The sequence below is a fragment of the Gobio gobio genome (genome assembly GCF_949357685.1).
Source record: "Gobio gobio genome assembly, chromosome: 10".
NCBI classification, from domain to species: Eukaryota; Metazoa; Chordata; class Actinopteri; order Cypriniformes; family Gobionidae; genus Gobio; species Gobio gobio.
This window is the reverse complement of record NC_137116.1, coordinates 39,833,602-39,859,922: the sequence shown is the minus strand read 5'-3', so window position 1 is coordinate 39,859,922 and position 26,321 is coordinate 39,833,602. Positions and strand designations below refer to the sequence as shown.

General features: G+C 39.7%; 1 protein-coding gene across 1 annotated transcript in view; it reads left to right on the top strand.

Annotated features, from left to right (window-relative positions):
• The first annotated feature begins 457 nt into the window (after positions 1-457).
• celsr3 (cadherin, EGF LAG seven-pass G-type receptor 3) overlaps positions 458-26,321 on the top strand; it is a 46,509-nt gene continuing 20,645 nt past the window's right edge. The window contains exons 1-12 of the mRNA XM_079828084.1: positions 458-5,378; positions 14,846-15,183; positions 15,916-16,204; positions 20,916-21,138; positions 22,719-22,834; positions 23,012-23,100; positions 23,270-23,427; positions 23,556-23,719; positions 24,078-24,203; positions 24,371-24,540; positions 25,449-25,634; positions 25,894-26,004. Of these exons, the coding sequence (XP_079684210.1) occupies positions 476-5,378; positions 14,846-15,183; positions 15,916-16,204; positions 20,916-21,138; positions 22,719-22,834; positions 23,012-23,100; positions 23,270-23,427; positions 23,556-23,719; positions 24,078-24,203; positions 24,371-24,540; positions 25,449-25,634; positions 25,894-26,004 (6,873 nt within the window). The 5' untranslated portion in view covers positions 458-475. The remainder of the gene's footprint in view (positions 5,379-14,845; positions 15,184-15,915; positions 16,205-20,915; positions 21,139-22,718; positions 22,835-23,011; positions 23,101-23,269; positions 23,428-23,555; positions 23,720-24,077; positions 24,204-24,370; positions 24,541-25,448; positions 25,635-25,893; positions 26,005-26,321) is intronic.

Sequence of the window (26,321 nt, the reverse complement as noted above, 5' to 3'; positions counted from 1 at the left end):
CGCGCTATCGCGTCTATTTAATGATAATTTGTTTTCATTTTGATATTGATAGGTCACGTTTGTAGTAGGCAAACTCTCCAGCGGTGGACATGGCGTCATCTGAGTGTGGAAACGGCCTTGCGCACACTGGAACGAACCATTCCCGTATGAGAGAGAGCAAGAGAGAGAGAGAGGAGAAGAGAAAGAAAGAAGCGAGAGGGGGAGGAGTGAGGGTAGCACCGGGTTCGCTGTGAGCCATGTTGGATGTGAATGAGAGATGCTGCGCTCGTGTCGCTGCTAGCCGGAGCTCTACCAAACACCGAGAGTAGATGCGAGCTTCCCGGGATCACCGAGCGACCGGGGAGCACGGCGGAAGGAGTCGGGCGGTGGTGGATGAGCTGGCCACTTAGCCGGCGTTTGGAGAGAGAAAGAGAGACACTTCGGTTCAGAGAGAGGGGAGAAAGGGGGGAGAGAGAGAAAGGATTTCACCAGACTAATGGCTGCACTGCTACTGGACTTGGGCTCGCTTTCGCCGCTGCTGTTTCTCCTTTTCCTCAGCTCTTTGTTCACTGTTATCCCGGGGAGTGCAGCAGGACCGTGCTGCCGCTCTCTATGCACCCACCCAGCCCCCGGAGACGCTCAAATCGCCAGCCTGCCCGACGGAACGCTAACGGGGGCTTTGGCTGGGGGCGATTGGAAGATCCACCTTGCACGGACGGTACGGTCGCAAATACGGGAATTGCAATGCTTACGGTCTAGTGTAGTGGGAACCTCCTCGTGTCCGTTGAGTACGTATTGCCGGAATTCTAGTGCATGGGTATCGGAACCGGCGGCGCACACCGGACGCTGTCATCACCAGCCTTTTTGGAGTAACGGTGGCAGCGGAGAGAAGGGCGTTGTTTCTCGTGTTCTCGCCTCTCCGGTTCAGTATGGCAAAAAGAGGACTATACAAAGGACTAGAACGCGCTCGCGGCCACAGGCGCGCCTCGACACGGACAGGGTCGCTGTACAAAGCTTGTTGGATAACTCTAGACCCGCAGATAGCAAATCCAGGCCTAAACACTGCCCATGTCACCCAAAACGAGAGTTTGCCGCTGCCAAGACATCAACTCGGTCGTTATTAAAAGCCCATTCTCATTCTAATGTGGTTTCGGACGCCAATAAATTGCACAAAGCAACAGCGGACCGTCCCCTTTCAGGCCCCCTGAATGTTATCGATCTCACCAGAGAGGGCTGGAACGGGTCAGGCTTTGAGAATACCCGCGGGTGCTCGGAACCGTGCGCGCGGCAGCTCTCTCTAGGGCTTGGAAGCGAAGCAAACAGCTGTCTCGAGTCACACCGGATCACAGGTTGTTCTGAAAGGCATCCAGCCTGGCACAGCAGTAACTGGCACCGGTTCAACATTTCTCTGAGGCGATACGCTGTTTGTGGAAGGCAAGCAAGAGAAAATACAAACACCACATCTGCAAATAACAACTCAAAAGTACAATTTGTGCTTGCAAAGTCTGATCGGAATAGTCAACCGAAGTATTCTTGTGCACTCAAACGGACTGATGCTCGGGATTTAACGACACGGGCTGACTGGGTCAAAACTGGGACTTTTAAAAGATCAACTGGAATCAGCGCTGCTCCGTCGTATATCGGTGATGTACACAACTCTGACTCATCTGTTACTGACACTCCCAGGGGTCATAATGCATCACATATCTACCTCTTAATCGAGCTAAACTTTCCTAAACATTTTCGTGACTCACGCATTCACACGCGAGGCAACCGCCCTGAGCGTGCGAGAAAATATTCAGCACCCGCTCAGTGGACAGCGCCAGTCTCCGTGCATGACCTCGCTTACTCGAGTGACTTTACTGAAAGTTTGTTGCTGAAGAATTGGAACAGTAACAATAACAACAACAACAACTGCGCCAAAAATCGTAATAATAACCAGAACAACAGCAGCAGTCCTGGCGATCAAAATGCAAATGAAACTCAAAATGTTCCTGGCAGTGAACAGCGCGACTTTGTAAGAGGGGAAAGCGCACGTTCTCCTTGCCCCGGTGCGCGTGCAGAGTGTGGTGACTACAGCGCCGACGACAGCTTAAGCGCCGATGGGGGAGCCACGCGGCCGCAATTAAAGTCCGGTAAACGGGTGTCATTACAAGCTGAGGGTGTCAGTCAGCAAGAAGAGCAGCTGGAAGCCGCGGCTGAGTGTGGTAGGAGGGAGGGACAGATAGAGGGTGGGGTGAAAGGGGAGGGAAGGGGGGAGGGTGACAGACAGCCTGTAGAGGGGGAAAGGGAGGAAAGCATAGAGTGGGTGATTGCAGAAGACACAAAGGAAGAGGCAGTGTTAGAAGAGACAAATTTACTGAGAAAAAACGAAAAAGGTCAAGGCAATGGCACCTCTCAGTCAGAAAGAGAGAGTGATGAAAACAAAGAGGGAATGTGGACTGAACAAAATGAGATTACATACAATGTAGATGGGGTGAGAAACGCACAAACAAATCAGTACAGTGAGAAACTAAAAGCAGTAGAGAGCGATGAGGTGCAGAGAGAAGAGGAGCAGGAGTACAATGAAGAGCAGACAGGTATCCCTCCTGTTGGGCGCTCCCGTAGAGCTGCTAATCGACATCCCCATTTCTCCCAATATAACTATCAGGTTCAGGTAGCTGAGAACCAGCCTCCTGGTACCTCCGTCATAACTATGACAGCTGAGGACCCTGATGCTAGCGAGGCAGGCAGACTCAGCTACAGCATGGCCCCTTTAATGAACAGCAGGTCCATGGATTACTTCCAAATCGACCCAATTACTGGCCTTCTCACCACCACACACATTCTGGATCGTGAACACATGGACTTGCACTACTTTAGAGTTACTGCCACAGACCACGGCTCACCGCGTCTTTCTGGAACAACTATGGTGACCATCACCGTGGTTGACCGTAATGATCACTCTCCTGTGTTTGAGCAAACAGAGTACCGCGAGACCATTCGGGAGAATGTGGAAGAGGGGTATCCTATCCTACAGCTGCGAGCAACAGATCTTGACTCGCCGTCAAATGCCAATATACGCTACAGATTTATTGGAGAAAGTGCACCTGTTGCGCGCTCTGCTTTTGAGATTGATCCACGGTCAGGTTTGATCACGACACGAGGTATTGTTGACAGAGAGGCAAATGAGCGTTATACATTGCTGGTGGAAGCAAGCGACCAGGGGAGAGAGCCGGGCCCGCGCTCAGCCACTGTGAGCGTCCATATCACGGTGTTGGATGAGAATGACAATGTTCCACAGTTCAGTCAAAAGCGGTACGTGGTTGCAGTTAGAGAGGACGTTCGACCACATTCCGAAATCCTCAGAGTCAGCGCTTCGGACCAGGATAAAGATGGGAACGCCGCGGTGCACTACAACATAATCAGTGGGAACAGCCGAGGACAGTTTGCTATTGACAGTGTTACTGGAGAAATCCAGGTGGTCGCACCTCTAGATTTTGAGTCAGAGCGTGAGTACACGCTGCGACTGCGGGCTCAGGACAACGGCCGCCCCCCTCTCTCCAACAACACTGGAATTGTGAGTGTGCAGGTCACCGATGTCAACGATAATCCACCCATCTTTGTATCCACACCTTTCCAGGCTACAGTGCTGGAGAGCGCTCCTATCGGTCACTCCATTCTCCACATACAAGCTATCGATACAGATAATGGTGACAATGCACGCCTGGAATACCGTTTGACGGGGACCGGCACAGATACACCGTTTGTTATCAATGCTGCCACCGGTTGGGTCACAGTGAGCTCAGAGCTTGACCGTGAATCGGTAGAGCACTACTTCTTCGGTGTTGAGGCTCGAGATTATGGCGCCCCACCTCTTTCCGCCACAGCTAGTGTTACGATCACAGTGATGGATGTTAATGATAACCGACCAGAATTTCTGCAAAAAGAGTATTACGTCAGACTAAATGAAGACGCAGCTGTTGGAACAAGTGTGGTTAGCGTAACCGCAGTTGACCGAGATGTAAATAGCGCCGTCACATATCAAATCACCGGTGGAAACACTCGCAACCGCTTCGCCATTAGCACAGCCAGTGGCGGAGGACTTGTCTCCTTAGCACTGCCTTTGGACTACAAACAGGAACGTCGCTACGTGCTAACAGTCACTGCTTCTGACAGAACTCTCCACGACACCTGTCAGGTGCACGTCAACATCACAGATGCCAATACACACCGGCCCGTGTTCCAGAGCGCTCATTATTCAGTGAGTGTGAATGAGGACCGGCCTCCTGGCAGCACCGTGGTGGTCATAAGTGCCACGGATGACGATGTTGGAGAAAACGCACGTATCACGTACTACCTGGAGGACAATATTCCACAATTTCGTATCGATCCTGGATCCGGAGCCATCACACTTCAAGCCGAACTAGATTACGAAGACCAGATGACTTACACTCTTGCCATCACCGCTCGTGACAATGGCATCCCACAGAAGTCTGACACCACATATGTGGAGGTCAACGTTAATGATGTAAATGACAACGCACCTCAGTTCCTGAGCCCCAGGTATCAGGGTGGAGTCAGTGAGGATGCTCCACCTTTCACTAGTGTCCTACAGATTTCCGCTACTGACCGTGATGCTCATGCCAATGGCCGTGTCCAGTATACGTTCCAAAATGGAGAGGATGGTGATGGTGATTTCACTATTGAACCAACCTCTGGAATAGTCCGAACCGTCAGGAGACTTGACCGTGAAAGTGTTCCCTTCTACGAGCTGACTGCATATGCCGTGGATCGCGGTGTTCCACCTCAGCGTACACCTGTACACATTCAAATCAGTGTTATGGATGTCAATGACAATGCTCCAGTGTTCCCTGCTGACGATTTTGAGGTTCTAGTCAAGGAGAACAGCGCAGTTGGCTCCGTCGTAGCTCAAATTACAGCGACTGATCCAGACGAGGGCCCTAATGCTCAGATTATGTATCAGATTGTGGAAGGCAATATTCCGGAAATCTTCCAGATGGACATTTTTTCAGGAGAACTCACCTCTCTAATTGACCTTGACTATGAAACACGGAACGAGTACGTAATCGTTGTCCAGGCCACGTCAGCGCCGCTAGTCAGCCGTGCCACTGTGCGCATTCGACTGGTTGACCAGAACGATAATGGGCCCCAAATGCAAGACTTTCAAATCATTTTTAACAACTTTGTATCCAATCGATCCAACACTTTCCCAAGTGGGGTGATTGGACGAGTTCCTGCCCATGACCCAGATGTTTCGGATCGCCTCTACTACACTATAGATCGTGGGAATGAGCTGCACCTGCTGCTGTTGAACCACACGAGCGGGGAGATCCGACTCAGTCGGAAACTGGACAACAACCGACCGTTGGTGGCCCCGATGCTCATCACCGTCACTGGTAAGGCCAAAAGAAGGAGGGATGGGGGGGAAGAAAAAATGGGGAAATGAGGCAAGGGCTATTAAGGTCATGAGGATGAAATCAAATCAGGTCAAATTGGTTTTGCTAACTCTTTTCTTCAGAGCTCTATTATGAAATATTGCTGAAGGCAGTGTGTCAGTGCGCAGAGTCTATGTTAGTGGGAAAATGGAAAGAAGAGAAGATATCTTTGGAGAGTGCTGACCCTTGACTTGCATTCTTCCCTCTAAAGACATTTAGCGATCAATGTAAATTACTTTATGCTGGAATGATTTCTTACTGATATTAGCAGGTAACAATACCCTTCAGGAGTGGTAACATGAGAGAGTGTAAGTGCCGAGGAGAGCATTGCTTGGCCACAGCGGCTGATGTTGTTGATGGCGTTGCTGGGAAGTGTAGATAATTGTGGCTTTTGAAAGGTTATAAATGGTGATTTGTTATTTAACAGAAATTGTGACTAAATGGTAAGTTTATCAAGATGTGTGGGTTTTGTGGCTGTTTTGTGTCACTTGACTTGAACATTATTGCTGATTTTGTTCTGTTTTTATTATTTTATTTTGTGTGTGTGTGTGTGAGGCATATAGGTTGGGGAGTTTGTAAGACTGCAGTGTTGGACAGCTCAGTTTACCCTCTGGTCAAATTCTCTCTCTCTTCTCTGAGGAAAGCACACTTCCATTTCCATCCCCCTCTTGCTCTTCATTCCTCATTTATTTTTTGCCTCCTTGCTGTTTCTCTCCCGTTTTTCCTCACAGAAAATCTTTTTCAGTCGGGTTAAATAGTCTAAACATATGTTTCTAAATAAGCGGAGCGGCTTCTGCATTGTGCGACTTTATCAGAGTTTTGATGTCCCAAGGCAAATGGAAGGTTAATTTGAAGGAATTTCCTATTAAATAATTCCTTTGTATTCCAATTCACCCAGAGAAACGGCAGTTGCAGTTTCCTAATGAGCTCAGCTCATTGTCTGTAAGATGAGATGACATAGTTTGAAGCTCAATGTCGCTTTTATCTTGTTATTCTCCAAGCAAGGCAGATATGCTTTTATGGATGTGATTAGTCGGAGTGTTTATTTTGCTGTGCTCTCAATTATGTAATGTTCAAAATGCACATTTGAGGTGTAGCCAAAATCATATTGCTATCAGAGATAATGCATATATCCCAAATAAACGTGTGTGTGTGTGCTTACTGGTAAATGTAGTTTAATAGAGGATTACTGACAGCCCTCTTATCTTGCATGCTCTCTCGCTCTCTCTCTCTCTCTGTTCTACTTTACTTTGAGTGTAATAGGACGTCCTTAGGGGAACCCTGGCTTTGGAAACAAACGGAGCACAGTAATCAACTGTCAAACTAGTGCCCAAGATTGTGTGTGTGTGTGTGTAATCAGATGGTTTAATATTCGTTCATGCAGCCATCTACGTTGTTTATGCCCGCATCTGGGTTTGTTTGAGCATATTAAGTTTGTGTGTTTACTGTTTATACACATGTGTTTGTGAGTAGTGTGTGAGTGTCTGTAGTTTTGGCTGATGGGGGTAGAAATACATTTCCAGTTGACTAATTACAGCTGTGAAGGGCAAATACATCTAAGCATTTCACTATTTTTGTTCGCAAAACACACACACATCAACCAATGGGACATGGGGCTTGTTTAGGTCATGCTAGGTTTGTATTTGAATGTTTAGAAGCGTGTCAAATGTGACAGCTGCTGTTGTGAGAATTTGTCCGCATGTGTATGTATCTTGTTTGTTGTGTCAGGTAGTGAAACCTGTAGGGACCTTCAAAACCTATGTGTTTATTTCATGTTTTTGTGAGCTGGTAAAAGGGATTTGCATGTTTTCCTACGACCCCAGCAAGAATTGCATCAAGCACACACTCACAGAGTTATTTTTAAAGGTCCCCCGGTGCAAAACAAGCGAAAATAAAGTTCACTTTAGACTGGGTAAGTGAGCTAGATTATAAAAGATTAAAAGGGTCTGTGAAAGAAATAGAGAGAGATACAATGAAGAAAGGGGAAATGATGGGTTTAGGGAATGTGTAGAGGAGGAAGAAGAAAACAGACGGAGGTAGAGAAGATAACAAAACACTGAAGTGGAATAGAGATTTGCGAAATGGAGGGAGGTGAATGACTGACAAGTGATTGAACAGTAGGAATAGAAAGAGGAAAGACTCGCTGAGTTCAGGTCTATGCTTTGAACAACTGACGGGAAAATTATTTCAGATGAAAGAAATGGAAAATTGCCCTCTTTGAAACCTACCAGCTCTTAATATGCTTTATAGTTGATGGCTCTGTGCATGTGTACATATATGCAATGCTTTTTTTGTATTTGTGGATGCACTTACAAATCATCTTCATAACCAGTATTTTGTTCCGGTTTACCAGTAAAATATGGGGGGAAAATATATAAAAACAAGATAAATGTAATTAAAATCTAAATGTATGATATAATAAGACTTATTAGATAAACCTTAACCCAATGACAAATAGTTTTTTGTTTTTGTTTTAAACTTGCATTTCACAATTTTGAAAGATTTGATTTAAACCATTTGTCAATGGGGTTAAACAACTTTAATATAATTGTCTTAATATTTTGGCTTATCAAATAAATGCATCTTATTTTAAGGATAAGTAACCATTTTATTAATATCATAAATAAGTGAAAAAAATCACAAATAAATAACACGCTACCATTTAAAATGTTTTTCAAAGAAGCCCCAGGTTCACCAAGGTTACATTTATTTGATCAAATACTTTAAAACAGTAATATTGTGAACTATTATTACAATTTAAAATGTATTAAAGTTAAAGTTTTCTATTTTATATATATTTTAAAATAAACTTATTTAAAATTGTAACTTATTCCTGTGATGGTAAAGCTGGATTGTCACATGATCCTTCAGAAATCATTCTAATATGCTGATTTGGTGCTCAAGAAACATTTATTATTATTATCATCAATGTAGAAAATAGTTGTGCTTAATATTTTTTGTGGAAACCATGATATGTTTTTTCAGTATTCTTTGATGAATAGAAAGTTCAAAAGAGCAATTATTTTAAATAGAAATATTTTGTAAAACTGTAAATGTCAGTTTTGATCAATTTAATTAATCCTTGCTGATTAATTTCTTCAACAACAACAATTTTTTTTTACTAAAAATCTTGAATAGTGTACAATATAGAGCAATTGTTTATAGGATTTGTAATCAGGTGCTGAATAGAGTATCCATTAAAATATTTTTCAGGCAGTGAACTCTTTACGGTCCAAAATGGACTATTTTTGGGGGACGTTCTGTTAATTTTAGCAATGACCCTGCGTGTAAATCAGTTTTACAACAATACAATAAGTATAACATGTTCCATAAGACATAAGACATCACCGTTTTCTCCAAAGCGGCTGTACAGCCGAATCAAATTCTGTTGCATTATTTTCCTGTTTAACACCGTGAAGCTGCTTTGAAACAATCTGCATTGTAAAACGTTATATAGATAAAGGTGACTTGACTTGACTTCCATGTTCCTGGATCAACATCTTTGTTGATCCTGCAACAACATTCCAGTGAACAGATCAGATTAATCAGATTTGAGGGACAAGTTTACAGTTCATGTCAAGTTTAGGCTTGCAACAAGGGTTTTGTGCTTCTTCATCAGTGTTATTATCATTTCCCTCTGATTTTAGGGAGAAGTTATGGGTAGGGTTGGGTTTAGGGTTAGCACTAAATTTTCAGACAGGAATGTTGTTCCAGGATCAACAAAATATGTTGACCCAAGAACATGTCTTACATGGCAAAATCACTGTGACCTTCCACTGACTGCTAGTGTCAGATTCCATAGACACAGATATTAAACAATGAGCAAGGAAACACACAAACACCCACACTGGTGATTTGACTTATCCTCTGTGGGAGCTTGAAATGTGTTGATTTAATCAGCATGACTAATAATATTTTCCTGCTGTAAGCTTCATTAATCATTCAAATAAATGTTTTATTTAGACGTTGAGGAACCAGTGTGTTTCTCATGCACATGTTGTGGCCGTTTACAGTAATTAAGATTATTACTTTCCATAATGGCTATAATTTTTTTTGACCTCCGTGCTTATTGAAATATGACAGAAAAATGATAGACAAGAAATTGCTGATTTGCTTCCGTTGTGTTTTGTGCCATGTGCATTAGTTTAATGGCCGCATGGTGTGTTGAAGAGAGAGACGGGGACTGTTTTCGGGAGGTCAGTAGGGAGTCACTGCTTTATAATCCCGTAATCAAACCAGCTGCCTCGACACACCCTTCCCCCAACCTCTCTTGTACCTCGTTCTCTCCCCACACACCTTTTTATCCGTCTTTTCCTCATCTCAGTCTCCCACAAACACACTTTCCCGGATCTCTTGTCTGCTTGATATTGCCTTCATCTTTCTGACGTCTATGTAAACACTCCTGCTCCCCTGCCTCCATCCTTCCTCCTGTAACCCCTTTCGCTCTCTCCATCTCTCTCTCTCTCTCTCTCTCTCTCTTTTGGTCTCTCTCGCACAGGGTGGCATTTCATCAAAGGAGGATATAATCTCCTTAGACACCGAGACATCCAGTGACATTAAAAACTTCAAGCCGCTGCTGTCATCCTCTTTTAGACGCTCACACGTTGTGCTTGACAAACAAGACTATATTTCTCCAGCCATTACAGCACTTTAGTCAAACACTTTATCACTGTGGAAAAACTGTACAAATATTTTGAGCTAAACTACATGCAAACAGTGTTTGGTGTGGTGAGCCAAGCAAGATTGTAGGCGCTTTAAAGCGCCCCAATTTAGCTTTTTCGAATATTACCTTATATGCAGTGTGTAATTTAGCTGTTTGTCATTAGCAATAAAGTCATTGTCTCCTAAAAGAAGGAATCGATTCTGAACTGCCAAAACGAGGCGTCTCACTTCCTGTTACATACCAACGTAACATGTAACAAATTTGCATATGGTCTTCATTGATTGCATGCGTACAACGTCTACTTTGACCGGCCCTCAAACACTATTGTACCACAGCTATTGGTTTTGTACCCTAAATTTAACAGGGTACAGCGTAGAGGCACTGAAATTGCACACTTTACCTTTAAAAATGCCATTTTATTATACATTTGGGTAACATGGCAGGTGTGGTTGAGTAAAAAGCATGTTTTGTTTCAGTCTGTGTGTTTGAGAGAGAGAGAAGTGGGGGATGGAAGATGTATTTTATGAGAAATGCTTATCAGCACGAAAGGTATGACTTCTAAGTGGATGACATTATGATCTAACGTCTCTCTTTCACCCCTCCCCCATTCATTTTATCTTCTGTGCTTTTATTCTTTCCCATCCCTGACTCCTCCTTAACAGCCTCCAGCATCCTCACCCCTCACCCCAAGCTCTCTCTTTCTCTCTCTCTCTCCTTGCTCACTCTCTGCTGAATCATTTCCTCTTCTCTGAGTAATTTTCTTTCACTCAATTTAAATCGACTTTAGAGTGACTTGCTGCCAAGACCATATTCATGCACTTTATTGCAAAAACATTTTTAATGTATTCAGGGGGAAAAATCATTTAGAAAATGGAAACGCAAATGTGAAACTGTCATCAGTGTTGTACTAACTGCATGGACATACTGAATAACACGATTCAGAATTGCTTGGACTGGCAGGGCGTTAGTGGTACTGGAGTATCAAAGTCCTTCAAGCACGAACATGCTTCACTGGTCACTTTAATGATATTGCAGTGGTGTGTATTTTCAAACTCACAGCCTAAAAGTGGCGCATGGTCCAAAATTAAAGTCAGTGGCTGTAATATTTAAACCCAAACAAATACGGATATAAAGCTGAATGTCAGGAGACTTGTCAAGACCTTGTCAGGGTAATATTTTTCCCTCTCAAGAGAAAAGCAAGCCCAAATTTAGCATGTTTGATTGCATTGTGACATTATTTTCATGATTAATCACATTGCTCTTAGCTGTCATCACTTTAATGCAGATCAACGTCAACAATGATGATTATTTAAAGCTGCAGTCCGTAACTTTTTCTGGTTAAAAATAGTACACAAGTACACAACAAGCCAGTATTCAAAACTATCTCTTTACTTTAGCCCTATTCTCAACTTGTAATAATGTGTTATAATTAGAGTGGTATGGTGGATTTCCACAGGAAATTCAAGCATGTCTTTGCGTCATTACGTCACGTCTGTATACATAAAGAAAGAGTCCGGCTAGTAGTAGTAACGCACGTGAGGAGCATGTATACCGCATGTTCTTCAGCGGATCATTAATAGCCTTTTCTCACAGCAGCTGGATTAATTAAACTTTTCAATTTAATGGCGGATTGTAATCCATAAAGGCCCAAATGACATCATCAGTGACCACTGGAGATTCACCTGTAGTCAAAAGCAAAAGATTAGACTGTACGGAAATTGAAATCTACAGGTTACGCTAATAAACACTAAATACACATAGTCACGCAATGCTAATGTTGTTAACATTAACACTTTGAGAACAAAGTGTAACAATAATAATAATAATAATAATAATACAATTTTCCAGTGAAAATTCTTATTTAGGTTATGCTCCAAGACGTAGAATCTGTGATTCTGAAGTACAGGATCCACACCGGTGCGGTGTCTGACAGAAAAGCCACACATACTCCTCAAAACGTTCGATTTATCAGCGCTGAGGAGCCGTGCCGACGCACAACTCACGTACAGATGATAACTCCGCAAATAACTGCAATTGCAGGTTTCAAACAGAGATGGCGACACTGCGGCAAAACTTACGGATTGCAGCTTTAAATATATAATTTATACATACTATTTTACAATAGTATTTTTGGATTGTATTTCTGTATTGTATTACACTATATTGCTTTATTGTTTTACAGTACAAACATAAAAATAAAAATAATTAAAGGCACAATATGTAAGCTTTTTGGATTAAAATATCCAAAAACCACTAGAACAATGTTATATATTTTGTTGACATGTGTTCTTACATTATCCCATATGTTTCCAAGAATGTTAAAATCCAGAGAAATAAGCCATTTTAACCAGGACACAGACCGTGTCCGTGCGTCGCCTATCAATGACATCATACCCGTGTTACCCTCGATAAACACCAAAGACACTTTAATATATTATGTGTTTTATTAGACAGGTGAGCAACTGTTTGGATACATTCATCAACAGAAAACACATCATTGCTATATAGCTCAACACAGTAAGTCTTATTGTTTAAATCTCGTTTTCCTGTTTTACCGCGAATATCATGTTTTACCCAAGCGGCAACCTCCCGCAGTTTCTCTTGAAGCCAATACAGAAGTGACTTAAACTGCAATTCATGGCCGCTAGAGACAGGCTCCAAAAGGGAGCAGAATCTCATTGAGCCCCACGTTTAAATGCCCAACTTTACAGCAGAAAAAAATATGTTTACAGCCTGGGACAAATGGTAGTTTTGATCTATATGGCTAATTTTGCCATTCATGACAACTGTGAAGGGGGTAAATTTTTTTACTCATTTGTTTACGTTATATAAAGCCTTAAAGTCCTGCATAATTAAGGGTGTGGCCACTTTGAGTGACAGGTGGATAGCCATTTATCTGCTTAGTCATCGCATCACCTCAGCTCCGCCCACATCCCACCTCTTTGCCCATTTTCTGTTATCCGGGAGTGACGAGCGATGACACGCTGCCAAGATGGCAAAGGCCAGCTCGTCCCTACTTTAAGCTTCAAAACTGCTCTTCAGAATCCTATGGGTGACGTTACGGACACTACGTCCATATTTTTTACAGTCTATGGTTTTACCATGTCTAATAATGATCTAGTTACTGCAGTGTGCAACAAGTGTCAACAAGTGTGAAGCGGTCGTCTGCGGCATAATAAAAGCTCCACGTAATCTAGGCATCATCAAGCTACGCATTTGTTTTGAATAAGCAACCTCTAGCAGTGAAAAATTACATATTGTGGCTTCAAGGCGCTGTCACATTAGCCAAAACTTTCCCTAATGAAATGTCCATTGTCCACTGCCAAAAGTGTAGTTTTGTGCAGAGCACCGCTCACACAAAAGTTATTTTCAAACCAAGCAGCTGTCTATTGATCAATGCTGCAAATTTGTGTGGAAAAATAATGCAACATCTGCATGGGGAAAATGTTTTGCTCTTATGCAAAATTTTCGATCATGTGGATTCCAATTGACATGACTGGATTTTACCTGCAAAATTTCGCTGAGCACAGGAACGCATCTTATGAGAAGCACCATTGAAAATTAGAAAAAATAATAATAATTCTGGACATGTTTACATTCGGTTCACCCACACAATTTCTGATCAGTCACAGAAAACCTTGAATCTTTTCTCTTTTTATTTTTCCAGTTTGCTCTCTTTTCAATTCTAAACTTTTTGTGTATATTTTAAGTTGTATGTACTGTACACTGTCGTTCAAAAGTTTTTTTGTTTTTTAAAAAAAGATTTTAACGATTTTTTATGTTTTTAGAAGAAGTCTCTTATGCTTACTAGGCTGCATTTATTTGATCAAAAATACAAAATAAACCTAATATTGTGAATATTAAAATGTAAAATAGCTGTTTTCTATTTGAATATATTTTAAAATGTCATTTATTTCTGTGATGCAAAGCTGAATTTTCAGCATCATTACTCCAGTCTTCAGTGTCACATGATCCTTCAGTAATCATTCTAATATGATTTGCTGCTCAAGAAACATTTATGATTATTATCAATGTTGAAAACAGATGTGTAAAACATTGTTTTAGTATTCTTTGATGAATAGAAAGTTCAAAAGTATATTCAAATAGAAAAGTTATTTTACATTTTAATATTTCACAATATTACTGTTTTCTTTGTTGTATTTTTAATAAAAATAAATGCAGCCTTGGTGAGCATAAGATACTTTTTCTTACAACAATGGTTATGTGCTTTTTCATCAGTGTTATTATCATTTTCCTCTGATTTTAGGGAGATGTTATGGGTAGAGTTGGGTCTAAAATCTGTAAAATCTTACCGATCAAAAACCTTTGAACGGCAGTGTATGTGCATTTGTGTGTGTTTGAGCATAAAGTACGTGTGCATTTGATGGACACACATGATTCTCTCCCCAGCTTGTTGCTAATTTCACAGTCAGTGAGCTGTAGATGATATCACAGGCTGTTCTGACACCGACCCGACTCCCTTCTGCATGTTGAGATGGACCTCTGAAGTAGTACAATTCTCACAGCAGCACTAAAATGTTTCACATTACAAGAGAGTAAAACATAGACTGTAACTGTCAGAGGAACTGAAGTGATGTTTTGATTGACCTGTCAGACTTGTTCTTATCACTTAACTTTCAAACTTAAGTGATTTGACATACTGCTTTTGAACATACTGTGATACAGGGCAAGTCTTGTCTTTATTAAGCTTATTATCTCTCCTCAACTCACTTCATCTTCCTTTGTCTCCTTCTCTGTTTCTCAGATGGCATTCACAGCGTCAGCTCTCAGTGCGTGTTGCGGGTTCTCATCATTACGGAAGAGATGCTCAGCAGCAGCATCACTGTGCGACTCCAGAACATGTCCCAGGAGCACTTCCTGTCCCCGCTGCTCACTCACTTCCTGGAAGGGGTGTCAGCAGTGCTTTCAGTCTCTCCTGATGATGTGTTTGTGTTTAACGTGCAGCCGGATGCAGATGCAGGAAAGGTGCTCAACGTTAGTTTCTCCGCAGCATTGCCTGGAGGGCAGTTTTTCCCATCGGAGGCTCTGGAGGAGCAGCTGTACCTCAACAGACCTAGACTTAACACCCTCGCACATATGGAGGTAAAACACACACACACACACACACACTCCCTCTCTCTCTATGAGGCCTCATAATGTATTTAGACAGTTAAGCAACTTTTAACATATGAATTTCATTGTATTAGATAAGGTAATGCAAATCTTTCTTTAAAATATATATCTATAATGGTTTTGTCATTACTCTAGTTTTCAGTGTCACATGATCCTTTAGAAATCATTCTAATATGCTGATTTGGTGCTTAAGAAATATTTCTTATCAATGTTGAAAACAGTTGTGCTGCTTAATATTTTTGTGTAAACCATAATAATTTCTTTGATGAATAGAAAATTCAATAGAAATTCTTGCTGAATAAAAGAAATCCTGACCCAAAACTTTTGGATGGTAGTGTAATAACCCTAATAAAAATGTATGAATTAAATAAACTTTTTGACAAAAATGTATATTTATAGTTATTATTTATTCAGTTCACAATAAATTAACATTTCAACAACAAAAAATGTGCAATTACAAATTGATTTTCTTCATCCTTTTGCTAAATACTTTTCTTTATCCATTTGCAAGTTTGAATAATAAAAATAAAATGCTGTTGCACAGGTCACACATGAGAGAAGCCAATAAATGTTTGTCTGAATTTTAAGACACAGTGAATATATTGATAAATTATAATCCTCTATAAATTTGGGGGGAACTGCACACACACACACAAATTCACACAAACACTTACAAGCGTCCTTTATTGTTTATTATGGCAGGTTCTCCCATTTGATGATAACGTGTGCTTGCGTGAGCCATGTCAGAACTACATGAAGTGCATCAGCGTCCTTCGCTTCAACAGCTCTGCTCCCTTTATCGCCTCCCCTTCCACGCTGTTCCGGCCAATCCATCCCATCACAGGCTTGCGCTGCCGCTGCCCAGCCGGATTTACCGGAGATTACTGCGAGATTGAAATAAACCTGTGTTACTCAAACCCCTGCATGAATGGAGGAGTGTGCGCTCGCAGGGAGGGAGGCTACACCTGCATCTGCCGAGAGGATTACACAGGTGAGAGTGGGATTGTTTGTTTCAGTAAGGGGTGTATTATTGTGTCTTTCTAGATTATGGGGAATCTTGTAAAGACTAGCAAAAGAACACACGTTGCGGTTTATTATGGCCAAGAATCGCCCACTTATAACTGGTTCACACTGCCAAAACAAACAGCAACATTTCAAATGTGCACTAAAGTTGGCAGTTGGATGTACAGTAGAATGAACACAACTGTCAAGTTCATACTGGCCAACAGACAGCAACGGATCCAACAAACCCAACAAACTTTTGGCATTTGATATTGCTTGGTTAGACAGGAAAGGACAAAATATATCTTTCAAAGATTTTATGCTAAGAGTTAGGACTGTGTTTAGATACTGATTCTCTAATTCAATTAGATTCTGATTCACAAATTATAGATTTGATTTCAAATACAATTAGATTTAGTCCATTATTTATTCTGAAATTTTCAGCTAATGCTTTAAATTATACCTTCTTACTTGGTACAAAAAAAAAATCAATTAATTTAATTTAAAAACAGGTCCTTTGAACTATAGAGTTCAATTACTATTAAATATAACAATCAATTAATAAAAAATGCTCTGTGGATACCAACTGAAGTGAACTTTAAATTGCATTTCTTATGTGAAACCGAGTTTATAACAATTTGTAAAATTATTAAAAGTGATAATAAACTCATGAATATGAAATATTTGGAGTGGCGCGTGGTAGAGTCACAAGTTGATTGGTTGTCTCCACGATTGAACTGTCCAATGGCATTTTGTGTTAACAAGTGTTAAATATATCAAACATTTTGTCAGTTTAAAAAGTGTATTTTTATTTCTTTTTTAATGCTTTAACTATTCATTTGATAACTTATTCCTTAATTTTGTTTTTAATGGTCACTTCTAGTCCTCTATCCACCTTATTTTTCCTTGCAGAATGAAGCTGTTTTCTGTGAATGTGTGAGACTTTGGATTCATTAACCGCTTTTGGGAAAATAACAAGAATATCAAATTGCAGTTATTGGGGAAACTGTTGGTGTAACAAACCAGTGTGTTTACAATTAAATAAGAAATACCAGTTTGCACCGGAAGCCAGGAACATACAATTTACAAATGGCCGCGCCCGCTCTTACGTGAAAAAAAGGTGGATAAATTTTGGACTGCAAATAGTAAAATAACAAAGACGTGTCTATAAATAGACTTGTTTTGCTGAGGGCAATCACTCTTGGGATTTTCAGTATTGATTATTCCGTAATCAGTAGTAATCAGATCATTCAAATTAATTAATGAGAAAATCAATATTTTAACACAGCCCTGGCCATGTGCGTCTCCAACGTTTCCAAATCCAGCTACTAGTTTTTCCAAAGAGGCACTCGAAAATTGTCCAGCAACCTGCCAATCAAGCATTGCCAGTTTTCTGTGCAATATGCATCAGATGGCCAGAGAAGGGGATGTGAGCGGTCCGTGGGCGCACCATCTGATGATGAGACTAGACGATGGTGCCTGGTGGTACAGCACAACCGCTAACCAGTTTGTTTTTCAGTATATGTGTGTGGCTATTGGGGTTAAACAGACCTAAACTCTCAGCAGTGAAGTCTGAAGTTAAATGAGCAACTCTTAGTAATACAAACGCTGCAGTATGAGAGAAAGTAGAAATCCAACGGAAGGATGAAAGCAGGGGCAGATGAAGGATCCCCCGAGGGCTGTACCATGTGTTTGTGGGGGTTGGGTAGAGAGGGTGGTTTAGCCCAAGAGAAAAAGAATAGCTTTGATGAATTAAACATCATTTGAACGAAGGGGAGAGAATACATTACCAAATATTCTGGATAGGTACAGAGGAGCGGAGTGAAACAGAAAGAGGAAGAAAGAGGGTGAAGTGCTCTTAATACTTAGTCAGGAAGTGAACAGCTGGAGAAAAGAGAGAGAGAGAGTGAGCACCAGACACAAATATAAAAGGACAAAAGTATCTGGAGACTAAAGATAGAGAGACTAAAGATGGAGAGATATTTGCAGAGAGGGTTTTAGTGCCGTTCCCTGCTGGTTTTTAAGTGATTTAGAGTCAGCTGAGAATCAATGGAGATTTGTTTAAGTGTGCCGGCGTGTGTGAGAGCATGTGTGTGTACTTAAAAGCTCACCTTTTGTCCATGTGTAGATAACTGCGCTTGAATGCTCTTTGTCTTTATTTAGGTGAATATCTCTGTGTGCTGTCACTTGTATTTGTTGTGGGTATGTGAAGACAGTTCTATTTTTCTTAGTTTGTTTTGGGACTTCATTGTAAACTGTGAGAACTGTGTGTGTATTTTTGAGTTTCAACATGTTTATGTACATTTTGTTTGTGTGCGTGTTGCTGTCAGTTCTGGTTGAGAAGTTTAAGGAAATTGCTGTTGGTCTGTGTGTCAGTAAGTGCTCTGTGAGCAAGAGCGGTCAGTGTGAAATGTTTTCTCAGAATTGCTTGTGTTCATGTCAGACAGTCCATATGGTTTAACTAGGGCCAGGGGCAAAACACTGTGAAAAGGGAATTGGGGAACATGTTAAATAATAATAACATTCTGAAAGCAATTTAATTCAATTCTTATCTTGCAGTATTGGAATTATACATTCAGCACCACTACTGACAAGAAACTATTATTATGCAGAAGATAATCACCCTTTTTTTTTTTTTTTGCTTTATGATAAAACTAGATAAAAGTGTTTATCAAGACAAACTTAAAGTAGTTTAACATAAGCAGTCTCTCATACAGACAGATAAATTGATAGATTGATATGTTATGATGACTCTGAATGATCAACATATTTATTATTTTGAAATATTTCTGAGGAAAAAACACCCTGATTTTATGCTTACTGTCTGTCTGTAATCACATATAGAGACATTTGTGAAAATGTTGGCCTAGCAAATGATTAAAAATCATTTAAATATCACACAAATCTTATTTATATAGGCCATGACAGCTACTCATATAACTTGATGTAACATTACCACATACAGGGTTTACTCTTTTATGAAATATATTTATTATTTTAAAAAAATATTATATTTTTATGTTTAATTTGTGGGAAAAATTCAGTTCTTTTGGGGTTCAGATGCCTGTGACCTGCTTAGTTTTATTCTGGGCATAGCGACTTAATTTATATTGGCTTTTGAATATTCAATGCTGTCAAGAGGAATGTGTGCAAATCCTTTTCCCTTTGCAGGTGATATGTTTGTAAGCTATGATGAATATGCTAATGCCTCTTGTTGAATATGCAAAGATCACTCAGTCTAAGTAGCCAGTAGGATAAAGGCTGGAATGAGCTTCTTTAAATCTGCAAGTCCATGTGTCTTGTGGGTTTTGGTGTCTGCTTATGTGTGTGTGGCTGGTATGTATTCATATTGAGCAGTTACTATAGTGTAAACATTGATGCTTTGTTTGCATGCGATGTGTGTGTCCTAAGGCATTTTGCTGTATGTGTGTGTATTTCTGTAGTGGGTCAAAGTTTGAAGCGCTTTTAAAGGCAGTATTTTCATACTCCCACTAAAGGGAGACCGAGATTGTCTACATGTGTGTCTGCGCCAGAGGTTTGTACACGCATTCACATTAATGTGCTTTATTTAACCAGTGCCAGAGGCTCACCAACACAATGCTGGAACATCACCGTGCCAGAATCTGGCTCACATTTGGCTCAGCATCATACAGCCTAAGGGCAGGATCTGCTGATGTTTCAAAACCCAAACAACAAGCTGCTTTATGTAGGAGTGTGTGTGTGTTTGTCTGTTATTGGTCCATTGGGGTTTTCCCGTCTACAGGTTTTTACAGAGTTTCTACACGTGCGCGCGTTTGTGTGTGTGTGTGTGTGTGTTCGTAAGCTAGTCCCCTGCTGATACAGTGATGGTACAATTGATTAATTATATCAAATGCGTCTTACAGACTGATGAAAAACAGTGACTTTAATGTTCAGCTTTTCATATTCTACACAAAGCTGTGAGAAATGATTCTTGGATCAAGTAAAAATAGAACTCTGAGAAAAATGGTAATGTGGTTTAGTCTCATTCGCTCCCTGTTCCCATGCACTAAGGCATGAATAATTATTAGGGTTTCATTTTGCAGTGTTTGCCAGTTTTATTTACATTTTGTTTGGTTTTGCTGTCACAGATTTGATTTTTTTAAAAAGATTTATTTTGGGGTTTGGTTTTTTTAAATGACAAACTCAAAGATTTACATAAATAAATTGATCACAATAAGATATAATAACAAATGTATGTTACACAATAACATACATTTAAAAAATGTTATTCCATAGATTTCCATTTCATGCCGACTTGAACAATTAACTTTATTATTTATTAACTTTAATTTAATAAATCATTTAAAATTTCATCACAATAGGTGATTGTTAAAAATTTGACAACATGACATTTTAAGTTTAGTCAAAATATTTAGTCAAAAATAGAGATGCCTGATATTCAAATTCTGGCCAATACCAATAAGTCATTCATTATTTTTATGCTATGGCCAATAACTGATACATGTAAATGGGCGAAACAAAAGTATTTTGTCTAAATAAATAAAAATAAAGTGTTAAAATCTAAAATCAATCATTTTAAATGCTACAAGTGAATTTACATGATAATGTATAAAAACAGTGTTATTGAATTAAATGATTACATTTTAATGGAATAAGTATCAATGTGTGCATCTGTATATTTTGTGTGTGTTTTAAAATTCTCATTTTCTCTGTCTCAGGCGAGCGTTGTGAGTTTGACCGACGCGGTGGGCGGTGTGTGGCAGGCGTTTGTCGTAACGGTGGTACGTGTCTTGAGCTCTCCGGAGGGGGATTCAGGTGTGAGTGTCCTGCAGGAGGTTATGAGAAACCCTACTGCTCTGTCACCACAAGATCCTTCCCGCCAAAATCATTCATGATGTTCAGGGGACTCCGTCAACGATTCCACCTCTCCATCTCTCTCTCGTGAGTACATACAGAAACACACGTTATGTAACGTAGAGGCATGTAGTCTGATCTTGTGTCAGGTGCAAATCTATGACAGAAATAACCAATATTTCTTTTTTAGAGTAGTATAATTTAAGATTATTTTAAAATGGTAAAAATGTAAAACATCACACACTCGACTCTGAAATATTATACAATATTTATAAATCGTATTTTCCCTTCTGTAATCTTCTCTCCTCTCTCTTTCATGCTCTGTTCATGAGAAAAGCTCCTTAGCCCTCTTCTTTCATCCTGTTTTCTTTTTTCTTTTTTTCTTCTACTCCCCCTTGTGAGTGTTATTTTCTGGTCATGTGTTTGATGTGATTGGTCAGGGTTTGGTTGCTGTGGCACAGAGGTAATATAATGGTTGTTTGTTGGAATCTCCAGGGTGACTAAAACAGAGCTATTTTATTTATTAACATGGTCAAATATCAACACATCCAGAAAAGGGCACAACCTTCTCTCATCTCCCTAGACACAGCAGAATATTAAATCCTTCTCTCTCTCGGTTAAAGTATTGCCTCTCTGCACTGAAAGATAACCATTGTGCTACAGTGTGCAATTTACCAACTGGCCATGTCCTATAAAAACTCTTTTAAATATAAAAGTCTTTGCTCAGGAGAGCGTAAACTGAGTCCATCTCTCAGCTCAGGCCTTTTGTCAGTGTTTTGTCAGGACCAAACTAGTGCATTTGGCAATCTTTTTGCTTTCCAGAGAGGACATCCAGAGACAAGTCAGCTATAAATTCATGTACCAAAAAGAGAAATTATTATTTTGGCTTTCATTTGGCAATTTAGTAGAAATTGCAAATTCAAATATGTATTTATTTCTAAATATTTATATATTTATAAATGTATTTATTTCACATGCAGTCAGAGAGTTTTACCTTAACATTAATTCATTCATTTATTGTTAATAATTTATATTTTTATGAATAATTAATCCTTTAAAGTAATAATGTCATTTATTTGTTTATTTATTAAGATTTTAAATGTATTTTATTTTTATGTTTTTGTTTTAAAGTTTTAGTTATTTGATGTGCTTTTGTCATTTTTATATATTTTTTTTAATGATGTTTATATAGTTTTTATAATTTTTTTTATTCCAGTTTTAGTTATTTTAGACACTTGATTTTGTAAATCAATTACAACTAAATAAAGATGAGAAATGTTGTGAAAGTAACAAAAATATTTTTTTTAATGCTTTTATTTCCAGGTTTAGTAAATAACCCTGGTTCAGAGTGCATAATGTAATAAAAAATTACATGAATGATAGTTTTCTCTACAGAAATGTGAAGTAAACTTGCTCTAAATGTGCACACTTTTTGACTTCTAAAGTTCTAATTGATATATATTCATATAACCATTCTAATTGATATGGTTTTCTAATCCCCCTGCCATGAAAACTTCCCATATTGACCGGAAATTGAGTTCAAATTCAGTTAGAGGTCACTTTCTGCTGAGTGTACTCTTAAAACAATTTGTGGGCATTGCATTATTCCACTCTAAATGGACCTGAGTCATTCCAGATCTTTAATGAGCATTAATTGTGTTTTGTAGGTTTGCCACATTGGAAAGTAATGGTTTGCTCTTCTACAATGGCCGGTTTAATGAGAAGCACGACTTCCTTGCTTTAGAGATTCTGGACGGTCAAATGGTTCTTAAATACTCCACAGGTAAAAAAACGAGTGAATGTGTGTGTGTTCAGAGTTTTAAAATAAATCCTGGACCCATCAATGGTCCTACTTTGGGATTACAATGAAATATGAAAGGGGTAATATGATTCTGCTTATGTTGTGGTGTGAATGTCGCTGTAATATCTACTTCTGATCTCTGTTTGACCGTTGCCACAGGTGGGTCTTCTACTCAGGTGAGTCCATACTTGCCTGGTGGAGTGAGTGATGGCAACTGGCACACCGTTCACATCCATTACTACAACAAGGTGAGAAAGTATTCTGAAGAAGCAGAATTTTCAATTCTGTGTGTAATATTCCTTTAAATATGAATTATTCTTCTGTTACTATGAGTTTTATTTTTTTTACTATGGAACTTTTGTAGTTGTGTGCTTTGTGTTTGTGTACTTATGATGAAACATTTGTGAATGTATCTAGCCAAAGCGAAGTGTGAGCGGTGAGGTTCAGGGTCCATCCGATGAGAAGGTCGCTGTCTTGAGTGTAGATGACTGTGATACGGCCGTTTCTCTGAGGTTTGGCGCTCAGCTCGGCAACTACAGCTGTGCTGCACAGGGGAGACAGACCAGCAGCAAGAAGTGAGCGTGCGCACACTCACACACACACACACACACATTTATATGTTCACTTACACATGTTGGTTTTACTCAGGAAAACACATTTAGCATCTCTCTCATTCTCTCATGCTGCATTGTTTCTCTTACAGGTCTTTGGATTTGACTGGCCCGTTGTTTTTGGGCGGAGTTCCTAACCTGCCTGAGAATTTCCCGTTCGGTACAAGAGAATTTATTGGCTGCATGAAAGACCTGCACATCGACAACAGACCAGTGGACATGGCAGGATTCATCGCTAATAATGGCACTTTACCTGGTGAGTATGCGTTACAATGTTATGATAGTGACGTCCTGTATCTCTGTAAGGACATCAACATAGACTACCGTTCAAAGGTTTGGGGTTTGTGTACATTTTATTCTGCAATTATGCATTAAATTGATCAAAAGTGACAGTAAAAAAGTATTTTTGATCACATAAATCCAGCCTTGAATGATACTTCCTTCAAAAAACATAACCACCCCCAAACCTTTGTACGGTAGTGTATACTTCCTTTTGTTAGCGTTTGTGGTTATTTTTGTCCTTTTATTGTCTATTGTCATGGTGATTGCGCTGTAACTGTCTTTTTTCTGTGATTGGCTGCAGCATTTGTGATGTAATGCTCTGTCTCTATTAGGTTGCAGCGCCAAACTGCCTTTCTGTAAATCAAACCCGTGCCAGAATGGTGGCACATGTCGGGTGAGCTGGGAGACGTTCTCCTGCGACTGCCCTGTTGGATTTGGAGGGAAGGACTGCAGTTTAGGTGCGACATAATTGTACAAAAACAAGTGTACATACATAAAATATTTCTCTGTTGATCTTTAAGTGAATCTTAAATCAGGATGCCAGTATCAAACAGGAACTATTATTAAATGTTAATGTCATGATGACATTTCTGATGATGGTATTGTTGGAATGATTCATCCACAGTGATGTCCCATCCACATCGTTTCCTTGGAAGCAGTGCGCTGTGGTGGGACCTGAAGAATGAAGTCACCATCACCACACCCTGGTACATGGGGCTGGTGTTCCGCACCAGATCAAAAGAGGGAGTTCTCCTGCAGGCTCAAGCTGGACAGTACACCAACTTGATATTTCAGGTATACTCGCTAATAGAAATGCATGCAGAAAGGAAAAGAAAGCAACTAGAAAAGCTTTAACCCTTTCAAATGTGTAGTCTGTTCTGTATCTCATTAATAATAAGAATTAACTTAAAAAGACAAGAAATTTTCCTGCACTGATTTTTTTCCCCAGCAGTCAATAACGTAACATGTTTGACAACCAAACATATTTTAATTTTGGTATTCAATTCAATTTATAAATTAAGTTTGCAGTGAAATGTCTGGCCAACATTTTTATATTAAATTCATTTTTTAAGTTTATATTTATATTTATTGTAATTTCCTTTCTATTAAAATTGTAATAAAATGTAATATCAAAATTGACTGTAATAACCCAACGGCTGTAACATGTCACATTAAATAATCTAAATGGTGGAAGGAGGAAGTCCACTTTATTTTAATTACAATTGTAGCAGTATCTTAATGTGTTTAGCTACTATTTTTCCCATAAGCATTTCATTTTCATTTAAACCTTGGAAGAAATATTCATTAATGACAAGTACTAAGAAAAATCAAAGGATTGAATCCTCCATGAATTATGAACCAAGCTTTTCCTGCTGTGTAAAAGCTGTACTGTTCGGCTGCTCTCTGGCAATAAGGGAAAACCTGGCCTTGTTTGCTTTCAAATATTCCAGGAAATCTTAATTCATTAAGAGCCTGATGAAAGGAAAACATAATCTGTTTCGGGGTAGGAAACGAACGTTTTCACCAGAAGCGCAGTGTTAATTAAATAAAATTAGTTTGATATCCCATAGCACTTTGAAGTAGACAATTCTGCGTCAAACTCCAAAGGCTCCAGATGCTTAGCTGATCAAATATAACTTGCATGTCCTATGCAAACAATAAACAAAATTGAGAAATTGGGTTATGTGTCTGTCTGATTCCAGGTGGTTTCTGGTCAGTTGGTGTTTTCTGTGGCACGGGGTTCGACTCGGCCGGTCAGGTTGAGACTGGATCAGGTTCAGGTGTGTGATGGACGCTGGCATGACCTACAGCTCGAGCTCCGCGACGTCAGGAGCGGCAGAGAGACTCGATATGTTGCTACAGTACGTCTGGACTTTGGACTGTATCAGGTACACACACTCACACGCAAACACATACACCCACACATAAGTGGTCCGCTAACCCCTATTATGTTGCTGACTCACTGTTATAATCCCGTGTTGTAATCCATAATCTGGAATATCAGATCCTAATCTTTGTAGATTAAACTACAAATCAGACACAGGTCACTGGTCTGGTCATTAAACACTGAAATGCATGCAATATAACTTAAATTGACTAATTTAATCTCTCTTTCTCTGCCTCTCTTGAAATCTCTCTCTATCACAGGGAACAGTCATTGTTGGGAATGAGATTAATGGTGTAAAGGTGAAGCACCTGCATGTGGGGGGAGTTTTAGGGTCAGGAGAGGTGCAAAATGGGATACGGGGCTGTATTCAGGTTCGTCTTTGTACTTTTCAGTCATTTTTGCAGTCTGTTTTTATAATAACCTGATATAACCTCAACACTTCTGCAACCTTCTTTAATGTATGAATTATTGGTAGTTATGAATTCCTAATGGGGTCATTCATTTTTAACAAGATGACAATTAGTTGAATAATTAATGAGAACTTAGAGAACAGAGATAATATAAAAGTTCACTCTTTCAAATGTGCAGTCAGCAAATATTTTACCAAGTAAATTCCCATTTATTAGAAACTAAGGATGTTAATTTTATTAATTGGTTATTTATTTAGTTAATGGAAAGTGTGTAACTA